Source organism: Oncorhynchus gorbuscha, linkage group LG20 (assembly GCF_021184085.1).
Source record: "Oncorhynchus gorbuscha isolate QuinsamMale2020 ecotype Even-year linkage group LG20, OgorEven_v1.0, whole genome shotgun sequence".
Classification (NCBI taxonomy): Eukaryota; Metazoa; Chordata; class Actinopteri; order Salmoniformes; family Salmonidae; genus Oncorhynchus; species Oncorhynchus gorbuscha.
The window spans coordinates 28,899,619-28,920,689 of NC_060192.1; the positions used below are offsets into that span (position 1 = coordinate 28,899,619).

Sequence of the window (21,071 nt, forward strand, 5' to 3'; positions counted from 1 at the left end):
ATTTTGACATCTCAGGGGGGTGGGCTTTACGCTCTCTGGCCAATGAGCCAACTCAGGGGGGATGGGCTTTACGTACTCTGGCCAATGAATCATCTCAGGGGGGTGGGCTTTATGCTCTCTGGCGCAATTGGCCATCTCAGGGGGTGGACTCTACGGTGTCTGGCCAATGAGCCATTGTGTAACTTATTTTCAAAAATAAACAAACAAAAAAAACAGACCTACACACCTCCGATCCCAAACATATCCAAACACACACCCTCTAATATAGTTACACACAATGAATATAGGACCCGTCAACAAACCTATCTACAGCAACACTTCTACAGCAAAATATAAACAAAGAGTGACACCTTTCCGTCAACAGACACCTATCCACTACTTTCACAACCAGTGAGAACACAACCACACAATGAGGCTGCATTTCACAGTGAATGTCAGAAATCTAATTGTGGGTGTCGAGAAATGGATCAGAAACGGCTGAGTGTTTACTGTAAATATGGAGGTACAAAGGATGGTCACCATTCCAGCATTATCTCTCCTCAGCATTATATCTCCTCTGCATTATCTCTCCTCAGCATTATCTTTGGGAGACAAAAACAGAGCTCTATTTCATATTCATATTTCAGAAGAGAGATTCGTCGTGTGCTGACTGACTGACTCTCTAAATCCACCAGTGCCTTTACTGATCGGTCAGCGCTTTCCATGATTGTCTCGGTTTTGTTCTGAAAATAAATCTGGTATTGTGAGGGTCCCCTCTGTCAGACAAAAGGCATTTGATCCACAGGATCCACAGTGATTCACCAAGCCCCACCAGAACTAACACAGATAATGTCCTAGAATCACTCTCAGAGAAAGTAGGCCTCTTGGAGCCTGTTCACATTCCCCAGAGAGGCCCAGACATGGGACCATGCCAAGTGGCTGACACTGTCTCCTCCAATAACCAGTCCCTTGCCTGCATGGTCACAACAACCCTACTCCTAGACATCACTAACATCAGCATTCCTCTACCAAGACTCCAAATCACATGATCCCACCTTCCAACACAGAGTAGGTACAGTGGTCCAGCTGTGTGCCAGAGAGGAACAGCCCCTAGGATAGCTTTTTCAAAGAACCATCTTCCCCCTCCGTTCCATTTCCTGTGTGGGCCAATCAGTGAGGTCAAGACACACTACAATTCTGAGACCATACTTGTCTTGGAATAGTACACTCTTGGAAAAAAATTGCTATCTAGAACCTAAAAGGGTACTTCGACTGTCCCCATAGGCGAACCCTTTGAAGAACCTTTTTTGGTTCAAGATAGAACCCTTTTGGGTTCCAGGTAGAACTCTTTCCACAGAGGGTTCTACCTGGAGCCAAAAGGGGTTCTACCTGGACCCAAAAAGGGTTCTCTTATGGGGTCAACTGAAGAACCCTTTTGGAAACATTTTTCTAAGAGTGTAGCAAGTGGAAATATAACAGAATCTATTGCTGAGTAGGGGGAGGAGAATTGTGTGATGACATCTGTGAAGCGTGAAAAGGTTCATATCTTATCACCTCATTCTGTAAGAGAACATACAAGTAAGTGTGACATTGCAAAAATGAGCGCTGAGTAACATCAAACAGGAAAACAAACACAAACAGATGAGTCATTTACAGGGCAGTGTGTGTAGCTATGTGCTGAGCTGTGCTGCAGGAAAGTAGTGTGTTAAATTGGATCTGATGATGCAATTTCCGCTTGCAACATCACTGGGATTGGATATGCAGTTATTTATTGATGTAGCTATCTTTGTACACGATACAATTAGTCAATTATACATCAACTGGGAGGGGTCCAACCCTATTTCTGAGCAGATTCTCAGCAGGAATGAAAGAGGTTTAGGAGTTGAGCAGAATCCTATTGTGATGTGGAGGAGCCACTTTGCCACCACTGCTGCTCCAGCAGGTCCCCATTGTGTGTGCCATGCATCCACACTGTTACAGTCTAACTCAATGAGAAATAGGAGCACATGCACCTGCCACAGTGGCATCCCTCTCACAGCTTTGATCTGGATTATTTTAAGAATCTATTGTATGTTGGTATAGAGAAGCCAATAGTGATGCACTACAAACCCAAAAGAATGACCAGTGTAAATATCCCAAATGTTTTTATTTATTTAACCTTTCTCTTGACAAGGAGTCAAAGATGAGGCGATGGTGTCTTTTTCAGATGAGCCCTGTAGAACACAACCATACAGATCAAAGTACAGTACGCACATAGCAGCGCCCCGCCCTCCAGCTGCCAGGGTATATGTTTAGACGGACACGTTTGTGATGGCACCCTTTACATATTTGCCACAGCTGTATAAGGTACTGGGATCTCTGAGCAAGTACTAAGTAGTGCCACAATGCAGTAATCTTCAGCCACCTCAAACGAGAAGTTTGTGTGAGCAGCATGAAGGAATTGCTGCAATTGATTAATCAATTCCTAGTGCAACGCGATAGTGCATTTACCAGTCCCACCAGAGACGGTACAGCCTCCTCCTCCCATTGATCTTGCTGTGGCCATGAATAGATTCTCTATGTAGAAATCCCTTCAAATTAAACACACATTCGTCGTGGTTCATCCATCGAATCCCTCTTCCCTTATGATGAGACTGGCCCACAGCAGATGGAATGTTCCTTCGAGATAATAGTGTTCTGTACTACAAACAACTACAGTCAACTTTGAGTGAACCCATTCCACTGTTAACCCCTCCTCCTCCTCTCTGCAAACACTCCCTCTTTGGGATGCAACAAAGCCACACGTAAAGCTGTCTCTGTACTGTCACCTGTTCGGAAATACGTAGCTATGCCATCAGAATGGAATTGAGAAATAAGGGATTCATATTTGCAATGTCTGCTAACTCAGGGCTCTATTAAATCTGTGTCGCTGAAGCATTACAGATTATGAGATGGAAATGTAAAGGTGATTTCCGATCGAGGTATAAACACAGCGTTTGCCGTAAAACGCAGTCTCCGCTAATGAGAGAACATTGGCTTTAGATTACAATCACACTGTAAAGCTGAACTTCCGCGACGTGGAGTGAATAGAGTCTTTACTATCCTGTAGCACATTCATTTGCTAATTCATTATGATTTAAATATGCTATGCTTCTAAAGAGTTTATTCAATTCCCCCATTGGCAAAGCCTCAGAATGACTATAAATAACAAATAAATTAGGATTGATATATGAAAGGTAAATGGTTACTTAGCAACAATACGTGAGATAATATGCAAGAATACATTACGAGAAGACATAGCCTATGAATATTCACCCCATAAGTAGATGTATCCTAAATGTAAATGTATCCTGTACCAGTCTTATGGGCCATTGATTTTCATATACTGTACCTGTAAGCAAAATATAACGGTATACAACTAGGCCTGAGCCTGCTACAGTACGTGAAAAATGATCATAGGCTACATTTGATGTGTCTTGTATTGGAGGTGTGGGTGGGGATGGTCCCATCATCATTAGATCATGTTGCCCATCATACTTGGGCATTTTATGTTGTACATTCATAATGGTGGAGCAGGCAAAATATGTATAGTGCACAATGTATTGTGTGATGTATTGTTTTTATTAATGATGTAGACAGTTTTGTTGTTGTTGTTAAGATGTCTTTTTGTTCCTGTTTGGACCCCAGGAAGAGTAGCGGCTATTGAAAGATATTCATGTGGATCCTAATAAAATACGAAATACGACTGTAGACGCTTTGAAGAGCTAGCTAGTTCTGGAACATATCAAAATACTACCAATCCTGCATGAGGAGAGCAAACCGAGGCAACATCCAAGACTGGCCATTATCCCAGTGTTGTAGGCCTATCAAGCGTGTGTGTGACAGTCGTCCAGGTCTTGGTAGGTATATGAGGCAGAGATATTTTTATACTTTTGACGTGTTTTGCATGAATTACAGTCCCCTATGAAACACGGACCAAATATATGGCTCCTACCCGGTCACATTATGATAAACCGAGGAGTGAACCTTCGGGCCTATTTTCAATTAGGTGCTAAAGTATGATTATTTTTTGAACAATGCATCTTATGTCACAGCGCTGCTGTCCGAGCCTGGATAGGTGCAGCGTCGAACTCGGGTTTACATTGAATTAAACCTCGTCTGCGATTGCAGACAACTGCAATAGCGTTTTGGTGTGCAATTGGGACTCGAATAGTACATAAAATGCATCAGAAATAAACAACTCCAATATTGGAAAGCGGTAACATTTATAATGAAACGCTATTTGACACGAATGAGACTGCAAAGACAGTTATGTATTCCTGAAGCTCAGTCAACACTCATGTACTTGTGGCACAGCCTCCATTCATTTCATTGCAGACCACAACACCTTTGACGGAAGAAAGGGTTATTGTAGAGACATTCATTGGACCTATTGAAAGAAACTACTACAGGCCGACATTATATTATATTTTGGTAACCATTCAATTTTAAGGGATCCTTATTACAGTTTAGCCTAATTAAATATGTAATTACACTGTAACAAGTATTGTAGTTCATTGTAATAACACATAGTTACACTGTAATAACATGTACTGGTGGTAGGCTATATTTTTATGAAATCTCGACTAATAGTCTGTTAATGACAGACGGTATCGGCACGTGTGCCGAACAAATATGAATATAGGCCTAATCGAAATGAGTGCGTGGTTTCAAACTCAAGATCCAAGCAACACTATAGCCAGCCTATGGTTTACTCATTGACAGTGAAAACGGTTACATAAATGCCAATATAGATTGCAACCCACCCCTTCCCCCCCAATGAGCAGATCCAGGTATTCGCCAAGCGCCCTTTATCACAGTGACAGCGAAATCCTGCGGCATCACTGCCTTAACCGCAAAGACTTCATCCGCAACTCTGCCTCATTTAGTCTCCTCTTCTGCCTGTCCGTGACTAAATTCAATCACATTGGGACAGTGAAAAATGTATTGCTCGGAACACGAAAACATCCCATCCCCCACACAGACAGTAGGCCTATAGCCATAAACCAAGTCACTGCCTTTCACTGTTTATCAACAGCACAGGTCTAGAGCAAAGGACATTCTTTATATCATTTAACACATCGGACATCCACAGGACGCAATACCCAACTCTGTAGCCTACGAGGTCGTATACAGTAAATATTGATATCATATACCTTTGTAGCTTATATCAAATAAATGATGAAAATGCACTCACTTTTTACTACCCGATCGGTGGCATGTAAGACTATGTCTGCGTTAGACATCTTCATGGGCAGGTGCGGTCTCGAGACAAATGCGTGTGTATTCCTCCTTGTAGAAGTGACTGTTTTATTCTCGGTGTGTTTTCGCGGTTGCGAGATGCGGTTGGTGCAGTGGCATCACTTGGATATGCGTCCCTCAGTTTATCACTGCCTGCGCTGGGGTCTGGGGATGACTACTGCTACCACAGTTAAGGTGGATGCTGCTGAGGAGGCTGTGCTAAGCAGTCGTGTGGGGGAGGATGGAGGGAACGAATTGGGAGGAGGCGGTAGTGAGAGTGAGAGAGCGAGATAGGGTGTGTGTGTGTGTGTGTGGGGGGGGGCTCTGCTCAGGAGATCCTCACTGCACGCTGCACCACCCCGACATTGGCAATGAAGGGAACTCCCACGCTAATGTTTCACGGGGCTGCCTGATGCTGCCATCAGGTGGAGGCAGAGCCGGGATTTCCCAACAACACGCGCACGCCATGATTTTATATTCGATGCACTTGCTGATGGGGTGCGGCCTGAGACGCATAGGTCTGCACGGTATTAATTATGGTTATATCAGTGAAGCTTCCCGGGGTAAAACATCGACTCTACTGGTACCCCGTGTATATAGCCAAGTTATCGTTACTCATTGTGTATTTATTCTCTTTTTTCTCCCTGTATTGTTGGGAAGGGCCCTTTGTTGTTTATGAAGCATGTGAAACATAACATTGCTTTTTGTGGAAGATGTTATTTATCCAATATTTTCAAATAATCAGATGACAAGTCAAAATGGCTTGTGTGTGTGTATGTATGTGTGTGTGTGTGCATGGCCAGGGGCAAACTGTTCTGCCTCAACAACTTTGTAGCTTTTATACCAAAGAATCTGGGAGCAGTATGCCTATCAGGGGAAATGGGGACTTGAACAATCCCAACAACATCAGTCTAACGGAAGAAGACTTTCTTACAGCATGTTTCACATGCTTCATAAACAACAAACCTTCCCAACAATGCAGGGAGAAAAAAAGAGAATAAATACACAATGAGTAAGGATAACTTGGCTATATACACGGGGTACCAGTACAGAGTCCATGTGCAGCGGTACGAAGTAATTGAGGTAGATATGTACATATAGGTAGGGATAAAGTGACTAGGCAACATGAAAGATAATATACAGTAGCACCAGCGTATATGATGAGTCAAACTAGTAAGTGCAAAAAGGGTCAATGCAGATAGTTAAATAGTTAACTAAAAGCTATCCGGACTAACTATTTAGGATTCTTATGGCTTGGGGGTAGAAGCTGTTCAGGGTCCTGTTGGTTCCAGACTTGATGCACCGGTACTGATTGCCGTGCAGTAGCAGAGAGAACAGTCTGACTTGGATGGCCGGAGTCTTTGACAATTGTCAGGGCCTTCCTCTGACACCACCCGGTATCGAGGTCCTGTATGGCAAGGAGCTCGGCCCCAGTGATGTACTGGGCCGTACGCACTACCCTCTGTATCACCTTGCGGGCGGATACCAAGCAGTTGCCATACCAAGCGGTGATGCAGCCAGTCAAGATGCTCTCAATGGTGCAGCTGTATAACTTTAGGTATGGGCCCTCAGATCCTTATAATCTTATCAGCCTCCTGAGGAGGAAGAGGCATTGTCGTGCCCTCTTCACAACTGTGTTGATGTGTGTGACCCATGATAATTCCTTAGTGATGTGGACACAGACGAACTTGAAGCTCTCGACCCGCTCCACTACAGCTCCGTCGATGTGGACGTGTTCGGCCCTCCGTTTCCTGTAGTCCACAATCAGCTCCTTTGTCTTGCTGACGTTGAGGGAGAGGTTGTTGTCCAGGCACCACACTGCCAGGTCAATGACCTCCTCCCTATAGGCTGTCTCGTTGTCATTGGTGATCAGGCCAACCGCTGCTGTGTAGTCAGCAAACTTAATGATGGGATGGGAGTTGTGCATTGCCACAGTCGTGTGTAAACAGGGAATACAGGAGGGGACCAAGCAAGCACCCCTGAGGGCCACTGTGTTGGGTCAGCGTGTTGTTGCCTACCGTAACTACCTGGGGGCGGTCCATCAGGAAGTCCAGGATCCAGTTGCAGAGGGAGGTGTACAGTCCCAGGGTCCTGAGCTTAGTGATGAGCTTGGAGGGCACTACGGGGTTGAACGCTGAGCTATAGTCAAATAACAGCATTCTCACATACAGTAGGTGTTCCTCTTGTCCAAGTGGGAGAGGGCTGTGTGGAGTGCAATAGAGATTGCGTCATCTGTGGATCTGTTGGGGCAGTATGCAACTTTGAGTGGGTCCAGGGTGCCTGGGATGATGCTGTTGGTGTCAGCCATGACCATGGGCGGGCACAGGGACTACGGTGTTCTGTTTAAAACATGTACAGTGCATTCGGGAAGTATTCAGACCCTTTGACTTTTTCCACATTTTGTCACCTTACAGCATTATCCTAAATTAGATGAAATTGTTTCCCCCCCTCATCAATCTACACACAATACCCCATAATGACAAAGCAAAAACAGTTTTAGGAAAATTTTAGCAAATGTTTTAAAAATTAAAACCGGAAAAATTACATTTACATTACTCAGTACTTTCTTTAAGCACCCTTGGCAGTGATTACAGCCTCGAGTCTTGGATATGACACTACAAGCTCGGCACACCTGTATTTGGGGAACGTCTCCCATTCTTCTCTGCAGATCCTCTCAAGCTCTGTCAGGTTGGATGGGAAGTGTCGCTGCACAGCTATTTTCAGGTCTCTCCAGAAATGTTCAACTGGGTTCAAGTCCGGGCTCTGGCTGGGCCACTCAAGGACATTCAGAGACTCTTCCCGAAACCACTTGTAAGATGTCTTGGCTGTGTGTTTAGGGTCGTTGTCCTGTTGGAAGGTGTACCTTTGCCCCAGTCTGAGGTCCTGAGCACTCTGGAGCAGGTTTTCATCAAGGATCTCTTTGTACTTTAGTCTTCCAGTCCCTGCCGCTGAAAAACTTTCCCATAGCATGATGCTGCCACCACCATGATTCACCGTAGCGATGGTGCCAGGTTTCCTTCAGACGTGACACTTGGCATTCAGTCCAAAGTGTTCAATCTTGGTTTCATCAGACCAGAGAATCTTGTTTCTCATGATCTGAGTGTCTTTTAGGTGCCTTTTGGCAAACTACTAGCGGGCTGTCATGTGCCTTTTACTGAGGAGTTTGATGGGCTCGTCGGAGGTCGTAGCGGGATTTCTTGTACGTGTCTGGATTAGTATTCTTCAGTTCCCTTTATTAATACAGTCGGTCCTTGTTCATTTTGTTCTCTAATGATTGTATGTTTGCCAGTAGAACAGAGGGTAGAGGCAGTTTATTTACTCTCCGACGTAGTCTCGTCAGGGAGCCCACTTGTTTGCCTCTCTTGTGCCGTCTTTTCCTCTTTCGAGTCCCGGGGAATAGGGCCTGGTTCAGAATGACCAGTCCATCCACAGCTGACAACTCGTTGAAGTAGAAATCTTCATCCAAATCGAGGTTAGTGATCGCTGTTCTGATGTCCTTCTGTAGCTCAGTTGGTAGAGCATGGCGCTTGTAACGCCAGGGTAGTGGGTTCGATCCCCGGGACCACCCATACGTAGAATATATGCACACATGACTGTAAGTCGCTTTGGATAAAAGCGTCTGCTAAATGGCATATATTATTATTATTATGTCCAGAAGCTGTTTTCGCTCATAGGAAATGCTGGCAGAAATATTCTGCACAAAAAAAAGTTAAGATCAGCTTTAAAAAAACACAAAATAGCAGAATGGGTCAGGAGCCAGTAAGATGGAAGCTATCCACTGCAGCCCCACAACAGGTGCATTGAATGAATCTTCTCATTATATGAGCTGCCAGAGCTCAGCACTGTTCAGCAGCTGTGGTTCTGAAACCAGTGACCAGTCAGTTTATGGACATCACAGCGCTGTCCGTGGTGCTGAATGTTTGCACATTCCCTGAGGCTAATTCGATTCACTGTGATTTCTGTAATTTCAGTTACAATAGACAAACAACTTGTTCTGCCAACTCAAAGACACAGGGGGCTGTGTTGTCACAAGACTATTTTCCGATTTACCATCAATCTTTTTTAGCCGGCCAGGTACCCTATGGTGCGTGGAACCAGCTTCCCCATGAAGCTAGGATAACAGAGTCCCTGCCCATCTTCCGAAAACAACTGAAATCCTACCTTTTCGAACAGGATCTTAAATAATCTGCCTCCTTACCTCGACCCCTCCACCCTGAACCAGCAGTTGCACTTGCCCCTTTCTAGCTCTGACTCTACTGTTAGCAACTTTATTGAGGAAAAATGTACTTTCTATGCCTGTGATATGTGGTTGTCCCAACTTGCTATTTTAAGATGAATGCCCAAACTGTAAGTCGCTCTGGATAAGGGTGTCAGCTAAATGACTAAAATGTAAATGCTATCATGAGGTCAACCCGTGTCTTGAATACCTGTCTTGTGTATACACACGTTACAATTGACTATGGATGCGTTCGTAAATTCACTCTGGAGTGCCAGAGAATGCTCAGAGTGTGTTCTGGGCGTTCGTAATTTGGGGCGTTGTCAGATGATCCATTCGTAAATTCAGAGCGTTTCGTTCTCGGAGCGTTCAGAGTGCACACTGGACGCCCTGGCCAGGGAGTAAGGTTGGTCCGAGCGTTCTGACCTCACAATTGCAGTCAAGCGCCCAAGCTAAATCAAATCAAATCAAATGTATTTATATGGCCCTTCGTACATCAGCTGATATCTCAAAGTGCTGTACAGAAACCCAGCCTAAAACCCCAAACAGCAAGCAATGCAGGTGTAGAAGCACGGTGGCTAGGAAAAACTACCTAGAAAGGCCAAAACCTAGGAAGAAACCTAGAGAGGAACCAGGCTATGTGGGGTGGCCAGTCCTCTTCTGGCTGTGCCGGGTGGAGATTATAACAGAACATGGCCAAGATGTTCAAATGTTCATAAATGACCAGCATGATCCAATAATAATAAGGCAGAACAGTTGAAACTGGACCAGCAGCACGGCCAGGTGGACTGGGGACAGCAAGGAGTCATCATGTCAGGTAGTCCTGAGGCATGGTCCTAGGGCTCAGGTCCTCCGAGAGAGAGAAAGAAAGAGAGAAAGAGAGAATTAGAGAGCACACTTAAATTCACACAGGACACCGAATAGGACAGGAGAAGTACTCCAGATATAACAAACTGACCCTAGCCCCCCGACACATAAACTACTGCAGCATAAATACTGGAGGCTGAGACAGGAGGGGTCAGGAGACACTGTGGCCCCATCCGAGGACACCCCCGGACAGGGCCAAACAGGAAGGATATAACCCCACCCACTTTGCCAAAGCACAGTCCCCACACCACTAGAGGGATATCTTCAACCACCAACTTACCATCCTGAGACAAGGCTGAGTATAGCCCACAAAGATCTCCGCCACGGCACAACCCAAGGGGGAGGCGCCAACCCAGACAGGATGATCACATCAGTGACTCAACCCACTCAGGTGACGCACCCCTCCCAGGGACAGTATGAGAGAACCCCAGTAAGCCCGTGACTCAGCCCCTGTAATAGGGTTAGAGGCAGAGAATCCCAGTGGAAAGAGGGGAACCGGCCAGGCAGAGACAGCAAGGGTGGTTCGTTGCTCCAGCTGACGGTGGCTAGCTTGCCAGACACCAATACGAGAACACCTCACTGACAATGTTCTCGCCCTAGAGGAGCTGGTTAGACTGTTTTCATGTTACCCAGAGCGTGACTGTAACTGTGCTGCTGGCAAAAATGTAATTACGCATCTTTTTGCCTACGTTTACTGACGCGGGTCATATTCAACAGGTGTTGAGCGTTCGTAAATTCATCAGTTATTTTGCGGTCTGGCACACAGACGAGAACGCTCTGAAATCCGAGTAGATAACCAGAGGGAATTTACGAACGCGCTTTTCATTACATGCATTACTATGGTAGACCACAGTGCAGCCTAAACGGTGGCCACACAGTATAGGTTGCCCTGAAACTTCGAGTTTTTATGATTTGCTTCAATTTGGATGCCTTCTTTATTCCCATGTGAGTCCGAAATTATGTCAATTGCATAGCTCTAACCTGTCTCACGGCTTCCAGCGGATGTAGCGTGGGCGGACGTTTGCAATGCATCACAGCTCTTCGGAGAAGTGATGCGGTGCCCAGTTCTCTCAGCTGCTAGTATGAGCCGTACTGTATTTCAGTTTCGCTAGAATACTCCGCTACCCAGTCGTTGCAGTGTATTGTAAAATAACAATTTAAAAACGCAGTAAAATCTTAATTTCACATAGGTAAAACGAGGCTACATTGACAGCCGCACAAGGACAGCAATGGCCCTGAAAAGAATTCATAAGGTAAGGAAGTAACGTTAGCTTTGCTTACCTACCTAGCTAGCAGGCTATCTAACGTTAATCGTTATCCGCTTTTGGCCTTCTCTTTTTCGGCACGCTTTCGAGCTACTGGTAGGCTACAGCAATAAAGCTTGCTAGCCCAAATTGCTTAGCTATTTCATACCACTTTTGTCGTCTGCCGCCTGGTCAGTGACTACCAAAGCCATATATTGGTGATGGCTACTTGTGATCACAGATTAATTCGCTTTTGAATGCTAGCTAGCTGGCTAGTAGCCCAAGTAAAGTTAGCTCACACAGTTTAGCGGCATATGACAACATCGATAACTGGTGAATGTAGCTTGCTAACAAGCAAGAAATAGAAATGGTCTACTAGCTAAACTTGGTAGCTAGATAACAGTTAGCTAGATTAACACGCTAGTTAGATTAAACAAATGCAATTAACGGTAACGTTAGCTACTAGCCTCCTAACTAGCTAGTTACTGATGCTGTATGTAGCTAACGTCAGGTAGGCAATATACTAATTAACGTTAGCTCGCTAGTTTGGCTGACTAGTTTTAATCATAACTTGACAAGTCTGACGTTAGTTTTCAGGGAAGTCCTCAGTCCGTCATAGGCCTGTTATTCCGCGTTCCTTGCTAGTATCGTTACTGTACTACTTAGCTACTTCCTACCGTAGTAGTAGTAGTAAACAGATGCACATTAGCTGGCATCGTTCACTTCAGTCCAAGACAATTCACGTTTGGCATAATGTTAGCTAAGTTAGTTTACAAATCGGTAAGCGCAGACTTTGTTCTACCATTGTCTTCAGTATCAAAAGTAAATTATGCTCTGCTGCTTTCATCTGACACTGACTGATTAATGATCCATGAAAATGATTGATGTTGACAGATTGCTGAAGTATACTTATTTGAACTTAAAATATAATAAATATCCATCAATGTAATTCTGAATCCAGTACTTTTTCTGTGTTTCAATTTGGAGAATTCGCTGACTTGCTGCAGAAACGATGCTCGCTCAGGTCTAACCTCAATGTTGTTGGTAGACCTTGAGTGACTACTTTAATCTTGAAAGATCTGTTGTCAGGTGATGTAGGCCGTAGCCCACTATTAGACCTCGGATTAATTATTTAATTAATAAGACAAGGTCTAAGGGCATTCCATAGCGTCTACATTCGAGAACTCATGGTCCAATGACTGTACCTGCTAACAGCACAGCCTGGTCTCATAGACTAGATGTAACATAGTAAAAGTAAGAGCGTCTGCTAAATGACTTAAATGTAAATGTAAATCAGAGACACTCAAACTTGTATGATACTTTTGTATATTTAGTGCAGTGGTTCTTAACCTGGATTCGATCGAACCCCAGGTGTTCGGTGAGTCAGTCTCAGGGGTTCGGCGGAGGTCAAGACACACATCCGATTCATGTGATTCGTGATGACACGCTCCGCTTGGCCATCATTGGCTGCAGGTGATCACGCTACATCGCTTGGCCTATCTGTGCTGCAGGGAATTTGGTGCGCTCAGTAGTCGACTTGTGACTGTCGTGATGTAACGTCTTGTGATTTCTTTCTTAATGTTCTCGGCTTTGTACCCATCAACAAACCGATCCTCACAGCATTGTACGAAGTTGCTTACCTGGTCGCAAAGCAGGGCAAACCACACACCATTGGTGAAACACTCATAAAAACAGCTGTGTTGGTGATGGCGAATATCATGCTGGGAAAAGAGGCTGAAGTTAAGTTATCCCAAATTCCTCTTTCAAATGACACCATCAGCGACAGAATAGAGGACATGAGCAAAGACATCTTGGCTCAAGTAATTGCAGATCTGATTTCAAGCCCGGCAAAATTCAGCCTTCAACTCGACGAGACCACAGACGTTTCCAATCTAAGCCAGCTTGCTGTATTCGTGCGCTATGTGAAAGACGACGTAATAAAGGAAGATTTTTTTTATGTTGTAAGCCTCTTACAACAACAACTAAGGCAGCCGATGTGAAGAAACGTGTGGATGACTTCTTCAAAGACGGCAATCTTTCGTGGGATATGGTTTCTGCAGTTTTTTCGGACGGAGCTCCAGTCATGCTGGGAAGAAAGACTGGTTTTGGTGCGCTAGTGAAAGCCGATGCACCACACATCATTGTTACGCATTGTATTCTGCACTGGCATGCGTTGGCAACAATAACCTTGCCTCCAAAACTGGCAGAAGTATTAAAAATTGTAGTGGAATGCGTGAACTATGTGCGAACTAGTGCTCTGCGGGCATCGCATCTTCAGTGAGCTGTGTAAAGAAATGGCCTCTGAATTCGAGGTACTTCTATACCATTCTAACGTTCGGTGGTTATCCTGGGGACAGGTGCTGAATCGTGTTTTTGCCGTGCGTGTGGAATTAGCCCTGTTTTTGTAAGAGCACCAACATTGTCATGCAGATTGCTTCACAAATTCTGAGTTCATTCTCATTTTAGCGTACATGGCCGATATCTTCGCAGCTCTCAATCATCTCAATCAAAAGATGCAGGGCGGTGGAGTCAACATCATCGAAGCGGAGGAAAACCTGAAGGCTTTTTAAAAAAAGCTACCGTTATGGAAACGCCGAACAGAGAACAATAACTTTGCAAACTTTCCCCTGCTGGACGACTGTGTAAGTAAGATCGAAGATGTATCTGGAATCGGAGACATTTCTGTACCCGCGGAACTGAAGCAAGCAATTGCCACGCACTTAGATGAGCTTGCAAAGTCTCTCGACGGATACTTCCCTACAAGAGTCATATCCAGCATGGGCGAGACAGCCGTTCACGTTTAGTGTTGAGACAACAGATGTCAATGATGAATACCTTGATGAAATCATTGAAATTCAGCAGAGCCAGGTTCAACAACAACTCTTCAGAACAACAACGCTTTCAACGTTTTGGTGTCAACAAATGGTAACGTACCCTGTTATTGCTAAGAAAGCTCTGGAGATTTTCATACCGTTTGTTACAACATATCTTTGCGAGCAATCCTTTCCGAGGATGCTGGACATAAAAACGAGGAAAAGGAACAGACTTTGTTGCGAAAATGACATGAGAGTGGCACTTGCCAAGGTGAAGCCGCACATTTCTGAACTGGTCTCTGAAAGGCAACAGCAGAAGTGACACTGATTTGCAGTAAATATTCATTATTATGTTTTTATGTGAAAATCATGTTTTGATGATTTTGTTCTTTGAACACAGTGATGTTGATGCACGGTTCATTTTGTGCACCAGCCAAATATATACCTATGTTTTGAATTTGAAAAAAATCATTGTATTTTTCCAATTAAGAAGGGTTCGGTGAATGCGCATATGAAACTGGTGGGGTTCAGTACCTCCAACAAGGTTAAGAACCACTGATTTAGTGTATGTGGACACCCCTTCAAGTTAGTGGATTTGGCCATTTCAGCCACACCCATTGATGACAGGTGTATAAAATCGAGCACACAGACATGCAATCTCAATAGACACACATTGGCAGTAGAATGTCCTTACTGAAGAGGTCAGTGACTTTTAACGTGGCACCGTCATAGGATGCCACCTTTCCAACAAGTCGAGCTGCTCCGGCCAACTGTAAGAGTCAACATTAGTCAGAAATAGCATTATAAATATTCCCTTACCTTTGATGATCTTAATCAGAATGCACTCCCAAGAATCCCAGTTCCACAAATGTTTGATTTGTTCGAAAAAGTTCATAATTTATGTCCACATAGCTTCTTTTGTTAGGGCATTTGGAAAACAAATAAACGCGCGTTCAGGTCCAGCCGAACGTCGGACAAAGTTCAAAAGTTATATTAAAGGTCGTAGAAACATGGCAAACTAAGTATTGAATCAATCTTTAGGATGTTTTTATCAGAAATCTTCTTCTAGAAAAGCAATGGAACGAGAGCTAACTCTCTCATGACCGTGCGTCACGAGCCTGTGGCACTCCTCCAAACACCTGGCTCAATCCCCTCTCATTCTCTCCCCCTTCATAGTAGAAGCATCAAACAAAGTTCTAAAGACTGTTGACATCTAGTGGAAGCCTTAAGAAGTGCAATATTACCCATTTACACTGTATATTGGAATGGCAGAGTTTTTTTTTTTTAAACTACAAACCTCAGATTTCCCACTTCCTGGTTGGATTTTTGTCAGGTTTTCGCCTGCCATATGAGTTCTGTTATACTCATAGACATCATTCAAACACTTTTAGAAACTTGTGTTTTCTATCCAATAGTACTAATACTATGCATATATTAGCATCTGGGACAGAGTAGCAGGCGGTTTACTCTGGGCACCTTGTTCATCCAAGCTACTCAATACTGCCCCCTGTCACCAAGAAGTTAACATACTTTTGGTCTTGTAGTGTAAGTTTTATTTGGTATGGTTACATAAGACAGGTGGTTGTAGGGTGGTTGGTCGGATGAATGGGTGCACTACTTTTTGTTAGCTATTTTGCAACTACTTAGCGTGTTAGCTAACCATTTTAGATAACCCTTTTAGCCAACCCTTCCACCAAACTCCTAACCCCTAGCCTAGCTAAAGTTAGCCAGCTAGCTAGATAGAATTCGTAACATACCATACGTTTTGCAATTTCGTAACATATTATACGGATTTTTAATTCATAGCATATCTTAATGAAATTGGTGATGGACATCCACAATTATTATATACCATACGAATCGTAACATATCATACGAACTGGAGTGTATCGGATTTACGTATGGAATAATACGAAATGCTCTGAGACTAGGTTGAGCAGCATCTGTCCCATGTCTGAAGCGACATCCATTATTGGCTTTTTGCATCGTAAATAAGGAACTATTAAATCTAGTTTAAATGATTACACACACCACACACACACACACACACACACACACACACACACACACACACACACACACACACACACACACACACACACACACACACACACACACACACACACACACACACACACCACCAAATCGACTACTTAGCGTGTGAAGCTAGAACAAAACATTGAGATCCATATTAGATTTTGATCTAATCTAAATGGGATTTCATTTTCTTTTCACTATCCGGCGACGCAAACGGCGATTCTCCAATCAGAACCAATTTTTATGGATGTATCTTCAAACACGGGACAATTGCTGCTAGCAGGTACAGTCATTGGACCATGAGTTATCTTCAATGTAGTCGCTATGGAATGGCCAAAGATACCTCATCTTATTAATTAATGAAATGATAAACTAATATTGGGATAGTCTAGGCCAACAAGCTTAGGTCTACTACTTCCAGCCCACATTCAGCATTAGAGACATGGTATGCAGTTTGGCTGAACTACTGAAACCACTGAAACAATACATATTCTTAAAGTTTATACTTTTCTGAGGAAATGAAAGCTCTTGTCTTTGTCCCTAGGAGTTAAATGATTTGGCTCGTGACCCTCCAGCACAGTGCTCCGCAGGACCTGTTGGAGATGACAGTAAGTCTCCTCAACCACACAACACCATCACCCGCAGTTTATGTTCACCATCCAAAGCACATCACTTACCACCCATTTCATTCAATATTCTTGATGGATTATATCTTTGTTTATCATAGAATACAGGATTTGACTCCAAAAGAAAACTGTTGGCAATGAAATCGAGCCTGTAGATACAAGCCAATAAAGATGAATGACCAGTGATCTTCTGCATCATGGCACGAAAATCTAATTCAAACAATGTACTTTATAAAGGTGCTTATAGTGTATTAAATGTGTTTTCTCCTCTCTTACCTAGTGTTTCACTGGCAGGCTACCATAATGGGACCAGTAAGTATATCCTCCTGTCCTGTTTGGTGGTTCACAGCTTTTGCTCTGGGTCATGTAATAGTAACCATCTATTTTTATTTTTACAGAATGACAGTCCGTATCAGGGTGGTGTGTTCTTCTTGACCATTCACTTCCCCACTGACTATCCCTTCAAACCACCAAAGGTAAGGGATGTGTCCTGGAACTCAGCTATACGTTAGAAAAGTGGTGACAGATTTATTTTAATGGAGCTATGAATTAGACCTACATTGATGGGAAATAATAATTCACAACGGTTTGTTTTCAGTACATGAGATGTAACCGACAACCATTTCTGTCCCGTCAGTGTGCTAAAGGAGATGCTGTAAATGTGCTAAAGGAGATGCTGTAAATGTGCTAAAGGAGATGCTGTAAATGTGCTAAAGGAGATGCTGTAAATGTGCTAAAGGAGATGCTGTAAATGTGCTAAAGGAGATGCTGTAAATGTGCTAAAGGAGATGCTGTAAATGTGCTAAAGGAGATGCTGTAAATGCAATACATTTGTGTCCTCTAAAGGTTGCATTCACCACAAGAATCTATCACCCAAACATCAACAGCAATGGCAGCATCTGCTTGGACATCCTGAGGTCGCAGTGGTCGCCAGCACTCACCATCTCCAAAGGTAATTCCGGAATGGGGCTCTTGGTTGATGTTTTGTATGTGGGTCTAGATCACTTGTTATGGCTAGTTTTAAACCAATATGGTTTTGAATTTTTAACTGCAGATTCTGGTAAGTACACTACATAACCAAACGTATGTGGACGCATGATTCATCACTCCAGAGAATGCGTTTCCACTGCCCCAGAGTCCAATGGCGGTGAGCTTTTCACCACTCCAGCCAACTCTTTGCATTGTGCATGGTGATCTTAGGCTTGTGTGCAGCTGCTCGGCAATGTCATGAAGCTCGTGACAAACAGTTCTTGTGCTGACGTTGCTTCCAGAGGCAGTTTGGAAGCCGGTAGGGAGTGAGTGTTGTAATGGAGGACATGTTTACCCTGCTAGAGCTGCCTCTGTCAACTGTAAGTGCTGTTATTGTGAAGTGGAAACTTCTAAGAGCAACAACGGCTCAGCTGTGAAATGGTAGGCCACATAAGCTCACAGAACAGGACCGCCGAAGTGCGTAAAAATCGCCTGTCCTCGGTTGCAACACTCCAAACTGCAGTGGAAGAGCTCAGTGACTTTCAACATGTCAGTGTGATAGGACACCACCTTTCCAACAAGTCAGTTTGTCAAATGTAATTAGTGCAAATGTTTTGTCTATGGAGATTGCATGTCTGTGTTCACAATTTTATACACCAGTCAGCAACGGGTGTGACTGAAAGAGCCGATTCTATTAATTTGAAGGGGTGTCCACATACTTTTGTATATAAAGTTTATGTCCCAAACTATGCTCATTAACAGGTCGGAGATTTACATTGATTGTCACAGTAATTTGTCAGAACTGTGTTGACTCTGTTGTTGGTCATCCTACAGTCCTCTTGTCCATCTGCTCACTTCTCTGTGACCCAAACCCAGACGATCCACTAGTGCCTGAGATCGCACGCATCTACAAGACAGACAGGGAAAAGTAGGTCTTACACAGTTTCAACATTCCATATTTTTTTTTGTACAACCTGTCTGCTACAAGGATAGTTATTTATTTATTTATTTATCCCCCTGTCATTCCAGATACAACAGAATAGCCCGGGAATGGACCCAGAAATATGCGATGTAGTCTCAAGGCAATACAGTGGAAAATCTGCCTTTTATATTCAAAGGCTTGGGGAGCTTTGAATGAAAAGAGGAAAAAAGTATTGTTGTTTTCCTTTGGAGTGATTTCTTTGAGCCACGCCCTCCCTCTCCCTACGCACTTGACCTCCTTCCCCCTGCCTCACCCCCTTCAACCTGTCCAGCTGCCATGATGTACATATTTGAGACAGCAAATTGTATACTCCACAATATCCACCAGGACCCATGTAAGACCACTCTTATTTGATTCCAGGAAGCATTCCGTATCATTTTTATGAACCCACGGTTTGCTTTCCCAAGATTGAGGGATTTTATGTATGTGCTTTGTTTCTCTGGTTGTTTTTCTCTCTCTGTGCTTCCAGCTGTCCTGTGAGCGGATGGGAGGGGCGGGAAGAGAAGGGGCTTGGAGAATGTTTTTGTCTTCTATTTGGCTAAAAAAAGAAATAGCCTTCAATCTGTCAATCGTTCTGGAAACCTCTAGGGGACTTTCTCTGTTTGGCAATGGGATGCCCAGGATCCTGCCTCATAGCCCCTCCACAATGTGAATCACTATCATTTAAGATCGTAGTTACCCATGGAACCCTCCACACTGTATGACGTGGGACAATAAAGTAATGAGACTGATATCTATATATCTACTGAATATTACATCCAAAATAACTTCTCCCTCACCTAGTCAAATGAAATACTCTTGTGATGTTGATTTTGCTAAAGGAAAAAATAGTACCCTTTTAGATCGCCCTTTGCGCCTTCATCAAATGATTTTAGTTCTCTCAATTGTGGCAAGTCTTTGTCTTCTGGGTGATGGTCTGATTTTTAAAACGGCCAAAGTTAGTTTGGATCCAAGTTTGGCAGCTAAATTGGGTGGTACTAGTACACTGAAATTGTATTAATCTAGCTTGATCTTCTATTTGTATCTACATTCTTTCTCTGGTTTCAAGTCCAGCCTGAAAGGACAAAGATTTGGCATTAGTAATAAAGCATGTTGTTCGAAGGCAACGCCGAATGACAAGATCTCAAATCTAAACCTAAAAGCAACTTTAGCACTCGACAAATATGATTAACTTAAAGTCTTACCTCAAGTGGGCTAAATGGAAGGAAATCAGTCTGATTGGGGTGTATTTTCATAAAATAGAACAGTGACCTCATTCTGTAATCACACTTTGTATATTTGAGCTGCCATCGTTGACATTGAAGCTCCAACTACTCCCTGTCTGGATCAGAACCCTGGACTTGAGTTCCAGACAAACAAACTTCTGTATATTTAATTACCTGAGAGCTCATTGAGCTTGTGTCTTAATTAAACTGTAATAAACATGATTATTAAAGTTATGAGTTATCACTGTTTTTATTTGGCATTTGATGCGCAAATATGCGTGCTTTTGAAATTTATACGAAAGCTTTGTCATTTGAAAAGAAATTAGTATTTTGTACAAAAATGTATAAGTTTTGCATGTGTCCTATTTATGTTAGCTATATTGTTGAGGTTTTGATAGCAACAAGGACACTTGGTATGAATCAGCTGGAATAATAATACTATCACTTTGTCTCACCTATGTCCCTTTTACAGCGAACTACATTGAGGCTTAGGACTTCACCTGGCTGCTGTTCTTATTTCTGACAACTCATTTCATTATTACATTATTTGAAGCACAGTTAAAGAACCTGCAACTACACTATCCTCGATTATTATTATTTTTAACTTGATTTAACTAGGCAAGTCAGTTAATTAAGAACAAATTCTTGTTTACAATGACGGCCTACCCTGGACAACGCTGGGCCAACTGTGCGCTGGGCCAACTGTGCGCCGCCCTATGGGAGTCACAATCACGGCCAGATGTGATGCAGACTGAATTCGAACCAGGGACTGTATGATTTCCAGTCCTATATATTAGTGCTACGCTGCTCTGATAGTTGGCATTATGTCATATTTCAGAAACAACTGTCCTGACTTGTGAGAAAATACAACAAC

At 43.4% G+C, this 21,071-nt stretch overlaps 2 protein-coding genes across 4 annotated transcripts in view; one reads left to right on the forward strand and one right to left on the reverse strand.

Moving 5' to 3' along the window:
• Nucleotides 1–5,455, reverse strand: part of ppp3ca (protein phosphatase 3, catalytic subunit, alpha isozyme) — a 94,773-nt gene extending 89,318 nt beyond the window's left edge. For 2 of the 3 annotated variants that reach the window (XM_046318103.1, XM_046318102.1), the window contains exon 1: nucleotides 5,195–5,453. In XM_046318103.1, the coding sequence (XP_046174059.1) occupies nucleotides 5,195–5,249 (55 nt within the window). In that variant the 5' untranslated portion in view covers nucleotides 5,250–5,453. Of the gene's footprint in view, nucleotides 1–5,194 lie in introns of all 3 variants that reach the window. The other variant, XM_046318104.1, reaches the window with a different exon arrangement.
• Nucleotides 5,456–11,341: 5,886 nt separating this feature from the next.
• Nucleotides 11,342–20,431, forward strand: LOC124007184 (ubiquitin-conjugating enzyme E2 D2). The gene is made up of 7 exons (XM_046317569.1): nucleotides 11,342–11,574; nucleotides 16,960–17,023; nucleotides 17,322–17,353; nucleotides 17,440–17,517; nucleotides 17,888–17,993; nucleotides 18,845–18,938; nucleotides 19,040–20,431. Exons 1-7 carry the CDS (start codon nucleotides 11,551–11,553, stop codon nucleotides 19,083–19,085), a joined length of 444 nt encoding a protein of 147 aa, XP_046173525.1. The 5' UTR covers nucleotides 11,342–11,550; the 3' UTR covers nucleotides 19,086–20,431.
• Nucleotides 20,432–21,071: the final 640 nt, after the last annotated feature.